The sequence below is a fragment of the Pinus tabuliformis genome, chromosome Q (assembly GCF_031772625.1).
Source record: "Pinus tabuliformis cultivar Carrire ecotype Pingquan chromosome Q, CPIR1, whole genome shotgun sequence".
In the NCBI taxonomy this organism is placed as follows: Eukaryota; Viridiplantae; Streptophyta; class Pinopsida; order Pinales; family Pinaceae; genus Pinus; species Pinus tabuliformis.
The window spans coordinates 1,209,486,530-1,209,497,715 of NC_142296.1; the positions used below are offsets into that span (position 1 = coordinate 1,209,486,530).

General features: G+C 38.3%; 1 protein-coding gene across 1 annotated transcript in view; it reads left to right on the forward strand.

Annotated features, from left to right (window-relative positions):
* LOC149224131 (uncharacterized) overlaps positions 1-2,361 on the forward strand; it is a 43,647-nt gene extending 41,286 nt beyond the window's left edge. Inside the window, exons 3-5 of the mRNA XM_089386009.1 lie at positions 888-956; positions 1,220-1,367; positions 1,459-2,361. Coding sequence (XP_089242135.1) covers positions 888-956; positions 1,220-1,367; positions 1,459-2,337 — 1,096 coding nt within the window. The 3' untranslated portion in view covers positions 2,338-2,361. The remainder of the gene's footprint in view (positions 1-887; positions 957-1,219; positions 1,368-1,458) is intronic.
* Positions 2,362-11,186: the final 8,825 nt, after the last annotated feature.

Below are 11,186 nucleotides of genomic sequence, written 5' to 3' on the forward strand. Positions count from 1 at the left end.
ATTTCTGTAAGGGGTTTTGTATGTCTGCAGATAGGGTTTAAATAAAGGGTTATTAGATATGTGAAGTCTGTTTGCAATTCAGTAATCGTATTTTTGGATCTCGAACTAGGGCATCATCATTGACCCTAATACAGTTGGTTAAATTATGAACGTTGGCAGTAGATAGTGATTTTTTGGTGAATAAACTGTTACATTATTGCCTGGTGTAATTGCATTTGTATGAAATTGCTACACTGTATTGTGAGCTTTATTATACTTGTTGATTGGAGATTCTGCTATACTAATTAATTGAGAGACTGGACGTTATTGAGTTAACTATTGTTTCGTAAGGAAATTTTGCTCTGAAAACCCTAGTGCCCCAAGAAACCCTAGGGCGGAATTAACCTAGCTCATTGCAGTATAAATGAAATATAATATTTATATTTTGTGTTTGTGAGATAAGAGAAAGAGTCAGGCCATTGACATTTTTTAAACTTCAGTTTTGTTGTTTTTCCACACAAAAATTAATATTTATATTTTTGTGTTTGTGAGATAAGAGAAAGAGTCAGGTCATTGACATTTTTTAAACTTCAGTTTTGTTGTTTTTCCACACAAATTTATAAGCTCTGCATCTTGCTTCATTTTTATCCATCACTCTTCTCCATTCCTCCTCCCTTGCTTATTCCACTGCTAAAAACAACCATTTGGATTCATTTCTAGGGTAATCATAATAATGATAAGTTAGTGTATATAACTTCAGCAATTCTTGCTTACATCTATAATCAGAAGTTAGAAATGTGGCATTAATATATACAGTGATATGCAGCATTTTAGTCTTCAATTCTTTCAATAGGAACATGGATTTTGTTGATTGGTGCCTTAAGAACAATATTTTTCTCTATCTGCAGGCGGAAATGCATTTACTGGACAGTTGAGTGGCAGTTTCATTCAACAGATGTGATCTTTGTTGACCATGGGTAAGTTCTATTAACTTTATAATCTAGATACAGGAAATTTTTTAAAAATAATAATAGAAAATTCTAGTTTGAGGTTTACAAATTTTTCTCTGGGAAACAAAATTATTGTACTCCCTTCAGTGATCACACTCCAATTAACTCGTAGTTTATCTGGGCAAATAGTTTCCTTGTTAACATTGATTACTGAATAGCTCAGATAAACCTTTTCAAAAGAGTGAGTTTGAAGATAGAACTGATATATTTAACCTTGTTTATGGGTCCAGGGTTGATGAACATGTGAGCCTGCGGAGTATATTGGAAAAACATCTGACAATTGGTCCTGGAAATCCTGTGTCACGTCATAAATTAAGGCATTTTTGTAAAGAATCTACCGAAAATCTGAAGCTTTTCATCAAGATAGAATATACAAAGGTATGAAGTTTATGTTTTTATTTATTAAAACCTCTTAGAGGTAAATGAGGACCAACATCTTTTCATGACATGGCGGTTTCTAAACTTGCAGGGTGCCAAAAAATTACATTATGAATTGAATATTACAGAACCGCTGCGTTCTCAACTTGTGGGTAAGACTATTATAGAGTATCCTGTGATTCATGTTGTTCTTCCTGCACATTCGATACAGTTTGAAGTTCTTAAACATCTGGATCGAGTTCCAGATAAAGTTGTGAAATCTTCAACTGTTGATGAATATCAAAAGCTTGATGATCTCATTCATCTAGAGGGTGTTCCCTTCAGGGAAGAAGAAATTGAGGAAGGAGAGTTTGAAGGTTTTAGAGGTCTGAATACTGTTACAGAGAAAGTTGGAAAACCTTCAACTGTTGACAAGGTGGAAAACCAAATCCTTGATGATCTTGTACATCGAGAAGCTCCACCTTTGAGGGAAGAAAAAATTGAGGAAAAAGAGTTTGAAGTTTTTAGAGATTTCGATTCAGTTATAGAGAAACTTGTAAAACCCTTATCTGCTGATAAAATTGAAGACCAAAATTTTGACGATCTTGTACATCAAGAGGGTGTTCCCTTCAAAGAAAAAGACATAGAGGAAGGAGAGTTTGAAGATTTTAGAGATCTCGATCCAGTTCCAGAAAAAGTTGTAAAACCTCAAACTGTTGACAAAATGGAAGGCCAAAATCTTGATGATCTTGTGCATCAAGGGGGTGTTCCCTTTAGGGAAGAAGAAATCGACGAAGTAGAGTTTGAACTCTTTAGAGATCTGTATCCAGTTCCAGAGAAACTTGTAAAACCTGCTACCATTGATGAATTGGAAGGCCAAAATCTTGATGATCTTGTACATCTAGAGAGTGTTCGCTTCAGGGAAGGGGAAATTGAGGAAGGAGAGTTTGTTTCTAATTGGGATTTTGATGAAGATTACATATGCAGATAGATGTGAATCTATGGATGCAGTGAAGCCCAAGGTATAGATCTAATGGTTTCCTGGTCTACAGGTAGTGATTGAATGAATGGCTGCCCAGTCGAAATTTCTGCAGTCATATCTACAGATTTGTATATGCAGTTTAGAAGTATTTTGCTTCACAATTAAAGAATTGTATTGTTATCAATGTAAAACAGCAATTTTGAGAACTAATTATGGTGCAGTGCCTTCATTCAAATTTGACTAACCAATCTCAGATTCCCAGGATTCTCCATTATGATTTTAATGATTTTGAGTCTGGATTTGACATTTATCTTTAATTAGGGACATATAATTTTTATTTTTCATAAGATGCAGTGATTTTCCCATTAATGCTGAAGGGTATGTTGATGTTTTTTTTCTTTCCCAAGAAAAAATGTCAAGTAATTTTTTTTAGAGAAACAAATTTAAAAAGATAGATGTTGTTGAGCATTCCAAAGGGCCTTCTAAGGCCTATATAATGCACGGTTTTAAACAGTCCCCTGTTTTATCATTGCAGAGTAAGTCAAAAACATATATATCTCTCTTCCCCTTTTCCACAAACACATATATATCTCTCTTCAGAATAAGTAGTCTGCTGGGTACATAAAAAGATTCAGTCTGACCTTGTATAGGAAAACACAAGTCCAAGAACTTCTGAGCAAGAAAATATATTAAATCTAGGGGTCATGAAGATTGTTTGAGGTGTATGCTTGGAAGCTCTCAGTGATATTTTAGATTCCTCTTTCCAAATTAATTCCTACTTTGGGTAACCAATCTGCTTCTTTGTTCCTGTCTCTGTAAACATGCGCAAATGTGATATGAGAGAGCTGATTTGATGTTCAGAATATTGAGAAATAAAGGTTGCAGAATGAAATGCCACAAGTTGAAAACTCCTTTTATCCGTTGAATAACTAGGAGAGAATCTGCAAAGCTTTAGATTTGAGAAACTCCATTTTCCACAGCCAGCATTAGCATCAGTTTTAGTGCCATTAATTTGCAGAAATTGTTTGTTCAATTGCCTATTCCGGCTTTGAAAGAGATACTGTGGGGGGTTTCCTGGGAAGCACCATCAAAAGAAGCCCAGGGTACTTATTTATTTATTAATTCTTGGGAAATGTGTTTAATAACTTGAATGTCCTTATGCTGAGGAAAAGCAGAGAGAATATTTATACTTTGTATGGCACCAGAGGTAAGGTATCCTTCCCCTAAACAGTTTGGAGTTCCTGGCTAACGAAACTCCCCAGGCTATAGAGGGGAAGATCTCTGTACCTCATAGTTTCTTTGTTCAAACATTAGCTTCTTAAGGCTTCCCAAACGTTGTTTCCTCTCCAAGCTTTATTTAAACCTGTTAATCTTTCTGATTTTGGCCAGACCTCCTCTGTAAAGCTGCATGAGATAATAAGATGGGAGTTGGATTCAGAGCCTATCATGCAAAGACAACATCTCCTGGGCCCTCATAATTTATTTTCTGCAATAAATCCCTGGTTAGCACTTTATTATTCAATAGGAGGCACATAAATAATTTGGCTTAATTTGGCTTTGGTTGGATATTTGAGTGTCCAAAGTTGTCTCCATCTCCAGGTCTATGGAATATCATTTCCTTTAATTGCTAAAGCTTTATGCCCTGTCTTGGGGTTCAAAGACCAAATGAGCTGATCCTCATCTTTTAGTTTCACAAAACAAATTCTCAGATTTCAGACGTAGTTCTCCGAAGTGTTGACACCCACTACCTTGAAAGGTCAATATCTCTCCAAGATAACTAGTGTTACTGGACACCCGCACTTCTGTTTCCTCTTGCAATTTGTCTCAAAGAGTGGTATCCTCTATTTTTCAAATCAAGTTTAGATGTGCTGGAAGTTTATAGTCTTCTTTGCTTCCTAACCAAGGGTCTAGACCTATTTGAACTTCACCCCCTTTCCCTATTCAACATACCAACCAATTACCAATCAGAGGGAAAGCTGAGACAATTGCTTTCCAAATTACTGAAGCACAAGGTTTCCTTATTGGTTTTCTAACCTAGTACTCTATTGAGTCCTAAGAGATATATTTCTGTTTTGTAACCTGGGCCCAAAGCCCAAAAGCCTTGTACAAGTCTCCATACATTCTTTGCGGTTAAAGTTTTTGAGAGCAGAAAAATGTTATTGAGGTTCCATCCACCTAGAGATTTTGGGATTGCAAGCTTTTTCCAGAAATCTAGCACCATCCCTTTCTTCCTAACCTCTTCAGATAAAATAAACCTAAAGCATAATTGCTTGTCTTTTTCCAAAACACCTTTTGGAATCCAAGCAAGGGACATCCAAGGATGGTTTTGAGCACTGCTTTAACCAGTGCTAGTCTGCCACCTCTCAAAAGCCAATGGTCGGACAAAGTCTTTAGCCTTTTCTCCACCTTAGCTATTAACCATTGCCAGTCACAATTTTGGTAGAGATTTGCTTGTAGATGAAAACTGAGGTATTTTAAAGTAGCATCTAAATCCCCTACCTAGTAAAGCAATACCTGTGATATTTGAGTTTTTCTCTCTAATAGTACGTAGAAAAGAATCAATGATTTGACAATGTTTATTTTCATACCAATGGCCTCACAGAAGAGATCAATGATCTTATGAAGTTTCTCAACCATTCTTGTGAAACCTTTACAGAAGATTAATATGTCGTCAACAAATAAAAGATGTGTTGCATTACATGAGTTGCCCATGCTAATACCTTTTCGATTTGCATTTTCTGAGGTTGCTTTTAGAGATCTGCTATGACCTTATGCAACTAATAGAAAAAGGAGAGGTGTTAAGAGGACAACCTTGTTTGATGCCCCTCTCTGGCTTAAAGGATGGAGAGGCAACAATGTTAAGGAGGATTTCAAATGAGGTCGAGTTGATACAACTCATGACCTACATGACATAACCTTGACATAGACCCAAATGAATAAAAAATAGTCTAATGTATAACAAATGCACCCAATCGAAGCTTTGGAAAGGTTCACTTTTATGGTTAAAGCTTTTAGGTTTTTAATCTTAATTAAGTGTAGCCCATCTTGTAGACCTGATGGGTAGCCCAGTTGGTTGATGTTGAGAAAATTGTTACCAAGGAAGTGTTTCCTAGGCATTTATCCATTTGGCCTAGGGGACACATTAATGACTTTTTGTCTAAGGGACATCATGAATTTATTAATGTCTTGGAGCAAAATCGCCTTTTTATAAGATATGTACCATGTATTTTAATTTATTAAAGTCGCATGCGTTATGAAGTGGCTTTATGTGAAAAGAACTAAAGTGCACTTTTTATTATTAAAGTGACTTTAATGTTTTAAAAGTCACTTTATGAGAGAAAAACTGCACAAAATACATAACATTAAAAAGGTGCTTAGGGGTGTTTTAAGTGAGGGGGGCAACATGAGAAATGGGTCAAGTGGAGGACTTGATCTCTATCCTTGATCTAATGAGTTGAAATATAATCTCAGCCATTAGATCTCTAGGGTTAGGTTTCCCTTACAAAAGAAAGACAAAAGGAAAAGGAAAAGGATTTTCTCATTCATTCTTCTCACAAGGACTTGAGGAGAGCAAGGAGAGCATAAGAGGTTGTGTTGCAAGGAGAGCTTGAGAGAGAGCTTGACTGAACCAGTGAGAAGGAGCAAGAGGAGCTCGAGTTTGTATTTGGAAGCAGTGAGGAGGAGCTCGTGTCTGCAAGAGGAGGCAGCTAGGAAGAGCTCCTTCATTTCTCTCATGTGTGATATTGAGAAGAGTGAGGAAGAAGCTTTGTGAAGAGAAATCCTACAACATAGAATTAGGAAGTATGCCAGTAGATCGAATCTCTCAAGAAGGTTGAGTTTAAGCCAAGGAAAGAGATCGTATCTCAAGATGGAAACCATTGTTAACTTCAACACACAGGTTGAGGGTCCTTTCCGAGCTAAATCTGAGCTTATTTCAGTATGGGCCAGCATTTTATCTCCTCTAAATAACCTACACGAATTCTGAGATTTCTGGGCAGGCTCAACAAGAACTTCGGGCCTGTGTAGCATGATTCTAGGGCCTGTTTTTCCAGAGAGTGGAGCAACTTGGTTGAGGGAGGAATCACCTGTGATTTGTGGGCACATTTTCAGCTGAAGAGACCCGAGTTACAAGGAAGATATAGTGAATGTTCTGTGGTTCAATTCCTAGTGGAGGAGGAGCTGAAAAAGAGGTTGAAATATACGTTGAAGGAGAGTAGACCATGGGTGAAAAATATCAGTCTAGAATTCAATGTAAAGAGAACCTCTGAGTTGCTTCTTCAAGGGAAGAGATAAGTTGGATTTCTTGTTGTATTTTTGAAGATTTTTCTAAAGAACCAAATAAAATCCTCCTTGAAGACTGGTTTTCTCCTTGTAGGTTTTTCCAGGGTTAGTTGACCAGAAATAAATGTGTTCCTTGTGTTATATTTTGTAGTATGCTTGCTTGAATTTAATTTTATATATTGACTAAAATTCAAATGTGTAGAGGTAGCCAATGTTTAAAATAAATTTGTCACAAATACTTTATATCAACTAATATACTTTGAGGGTTGTGGGCATTAAATTTGTACAGAAAAATTGAAGCTGTGAAGGCTGCCACCTAGTCAATTTTTTTTTACATGGCATCAGACCCTGAGGGACATCAGATCTGAGTTTTGCTTCAACTGAAAAATAGAAATACCAGGAAGCAACTTTTGCTAAAATAGTGAGTAGGCCAGCCTAAAACCATCTTCAGAAACCCAAAAGACTGTTGGTTGAGAGGCAGGAAGGCTCTCTAGTGACAGATCTGACTTTTGGTGTTGGTTGGAGAGTCATGGCTACTGGTATAAGGATGGAGGACAGATTGGTAGGGGAAAATTTTTTTGGCCCGTGGAAGGAGAGGATGATGCTTTTGTTTGAGGAGTTGGGGGTATGGGACATTGTGGAGATGGCATGCAACCTCCTACAGATCTCATTCAGTTGGGTAAGTTCAACAAGAAGAATGTAAAAGAAAAGAGAATCATTCTCGATGCCATCAGAGACCACCTATTCCCTCATGTGACCGGGATGAGGTTTGCCTACGAGATGTGGGAGTCCTTGGTCACATTACACCAAAGTTCCATTGAGAACATGAAAATGGTGTTGAGGTAGAAGCTAAGAAGCACCAAGATGATCAAGATCGATAGTGTGACCTCATACCTCACCAAGATCTCATAGGTGAAGGATGAGTTGGTTGTTGTGGGAGAAGCTATTCCTAAGGACCAATTAGTCAGGAATTGCACTAGATGGTTTCTCAGAGAAGTGGGATGGATTCATACATGATGTTGTGGCCAAAGAGCACTTTCCAGACTAGAGGAGGCTATGGGATAATGTCGTCTTAGGAGGAGACCAAGAGGAGTGCAAAGAAGAGCAGCTAGAGTGGTGGGGCAAGTGAGGAGGAGAATGTTTCCCTTGTGACAAAGGGCAAGAAGAAGAAGCAGGGGTTCATTAGTGGGGCCAAGCAACAAAAGGAGGAAGATAAGTCTGAGAAGGACATGAGCAAAGTGAGATGCTTTGCTTGTGGGAAGATGAGTCACTATGCATCTAAGTGTCTTGAGAAGAAGGGGAAGAACAAGGACGTGGCAACATCAATTGAGGTGGAGGAGTTCACCTCGAGATTTGAGTCATAGTTTGCGCTAGTGGTGAGCTCAGCCAGTGGTACTATAACCACGAGTGTTTGGCTTATAGACAATGGAGTATCTTGCCATTTGACTGGAGTGAGGGAACACTTTACAAGTCTTACTGAGGGTTTAGACTTGGAGGTGGTGCTTGGAGATGATGCCAGGGTTAGAGCTGCAGGAGTGGGGACTATATCCCTTCGGAGGGAGTCATTGCCACCTTTGAATGTGACGAAGGTCCTATATGTACTGGGGCTGAGGAGGAACCTGATATCAGTTTCCTGTATTGAGGATAGGGGATATGTTGTGTTGTTCTGGGATGGACAGGTGTTGATGTATCGCATGGGATTTAGCTTAACATCTGCTAGAGTGATTAGTGTCCATGAGGGGAGACTTTACAGGTCCATGTGTCAACCTTTCAAGAGTGTGACAAGGTCACAAGAGGGTGATTGTGTAGAGTAACATGCTCCTAGGAAGGGGAGCGCAGGGACAGGTTCACAGAGGTCAGGAGGACTATTGGCTTCTAGGGTGATAGGTTCACAGAGTGCAGGATCTCAGAGTACAGGAATTGTTGAGTACACGATCACTATAGGCCACAAGGGCATCTTCATTATGGCCCTATGTGTTAGGGGATGGAGATGAGGCTCCCACACTTGTGCAGGAGACTTCTTCAGGGAGGAGGAAGCCGAGAAGGCTTTATGGTACCTTGAAGGAAGTACATGCGTCAGTAAAAGAGAGCGGATCACCAGAGAGGTTGGGTGGTGATGTGGTGAGAGTAGCAGGTGACAAGATGGTAACAAGGGGTGAGCATATCCACTTTAGAGATAAATATGGAGTGGTGGGAAATAACTTCCTCGGTAAGAGGGAGTGTTGAGAAAATTGGTACCAAGTGTGTGTTTCCTAGGCACTATCTTTTTGGCATAGGGGACACATTAATGACCTTTTGTCTAAGGGACATTATGAGTTTATTGATTTCTTGGAGTAAAATCACCTTTTTATAAGATATTAACCATGTATTTTAAATTTTAATTTATTAAAGTCACATAGGTTATGAAGTGACTTTATGTGAAAAGTTCTAAAGTGCACTTTACATTATTAAAGTGACTTTTATGTTTTAAAAGTCACTTTATGAGAGAAAAAGTGCACAAAGTACATAACATTAAAAATGTGCCTAGGAGTGTTTTAAGTGAGTGGGTCAACATGAGAAAGGGGTCAAGCAGGGGATTTGATCCCTACCCTTGATCTAATGAGTTGAGATTTATTCTCAGCCATTAGATCTCTAGGGTTAGGTTTCCCTCATAAAAGAAAGACGAAAGGAAAAGGAAAATGATTTTCTCATTCATTCTTCTCACAAGGACACGAGGAGAGCAAGGAGAGCATAGGAGGCAGTGTTGCAAGGAGAACTTGATGGAGAGTTGTATGCAACCAGTGAGAAGGAGCAAGAGGATCTCGAGTTTGCATTTGGAAGCAACAAGGAGGAGCTCGTGTCTGCAAGAGGAGGCAACGAGGATGAGCTCCTTCATTTCTCTCATGTGTGATATTGAGGAGACTAAGGAGGAAGTTTTGTGAAGAGAATCCTACAACAGAGAATTAGGAAATGCACCAGCAGATCAAATCTCTCAAGAAGTTTGAGTTTAAGCCAAAGGAAGAGATCGTATCTCAAGATGGCAACCACGGTTAACTTCAACACACAAGTTGAGGGTCCTTTCTAAGCTAAATCTGAGTTTATTCCAATCTGGGCTAGCGTTTTATCTCCTCCAAACATGCTACACGAATTCTGAGATTTATGGGCATGATCAGCAAGAATTTTGGGCATGTGGAGCAACTTGGTTGAGGGAGGAATTACCTATGATTTGTGGGCACATTTTCAACTGAAGAGACCCGAGTTACAAGGCAAATATAGTGAGTGTTCTGTGGTTCAATTCCCAGTGGAGGAGCTAAAAAAGAGGCTGAAAAATACGCTGAAGGAGAGCAAATTGTGGGTGAAAAATATCAGTCCAGAATTCAGTGTAAAGAGAATCTTTGAGTTGCTTCTTCAAAGGAAGAGTTAAGTTGGATTTCATGTATTTTTGTTGTAATAATTTTCTAAAGAAGCAAATAAAATACTCCTTGAAGACTGGTTTTCCCCTTGTGGGTTTTTCCAAGGTTAGGTTTTTTCCAGGGTTAGTTGACCAAAAATAACTGTGTTCACTGTGTTATATTTCTAAGTATGCTTGCTTGCATTTAATTTTATATATCAAATGAAAGTCAAATGTGTAGAGGTAGCGGATGTTTCAAATAAATTTGTCACATAATTTATATCAACTAATATACTTTGAGGGTTGTGGGCATTAAATTTGTACGAAAAATTTGAAACTATGAAGGCTGCCGCCTAGTCATTTCTTTTTACAGTTGAAGCCCCCTTGCCAAGTCATTGCCCCTCTGTCATGAGGTGCAGGTTCAATTCTCCTTGGGTCCATCAAGCTCAAGCTCCCTGTGGTAGAGTCAACTGAGCGGGAGTTTGACTTATGTAGGGGTGTTAAAAGGAAAAAAAAAGTGTAGTCCTTGTGCTACTCCCACAACCTCATGAATTTGTCATCCTTCCAAGAAACCAAATTGTTCCAATGAGATCTACTTGGGGAAAATTCCTTTCATGGCTATGAGTTACACAAAGATATTGGTCGAAGTTTCTCAGAGCATGAGGGATTATCTGACTTGGGATCAATGCAATAAAAATTGTATTGAAGGTTGCTAATTATTTTCTTGTGGATGAGAAAACTCTACCACTCTTTGATGGTCCTATTCATTGAAATCATAACAACCTAAAAATAATTCAATAGGGAGAACATCTGGACCAGGGATTTTATTCTTCTAGTTCTAAAGGGTCCATAAGAGCTCTTCTTCACTGACTCCTGCCATTAGATCTTGATTATCCTTCACCGATAAATCTTGGAATATTATTTGTCAATCTGATTATTGTTGCAATGGTGGCTCTAGATTCCTCTTTGGAAAAAGAATGGAAGTAGTTTACCCCTTTAGAGGTCACTTCAGAGAAGGTTGATGCCATAAATCCATCTTCTTTCTCTGTCCTCCAAACTAAATTTATATGTTTCCTACAATTAGCATATATGTAGAAAAAATTTGTATTATTGTCCCCAACTTGTAGCTAGATAGCCTAGCTTTTATCCTCTATTACTTTTTCTATCTAAGGAAATCTTCGTCTTTTTATATTCTAGTAGTTTTATT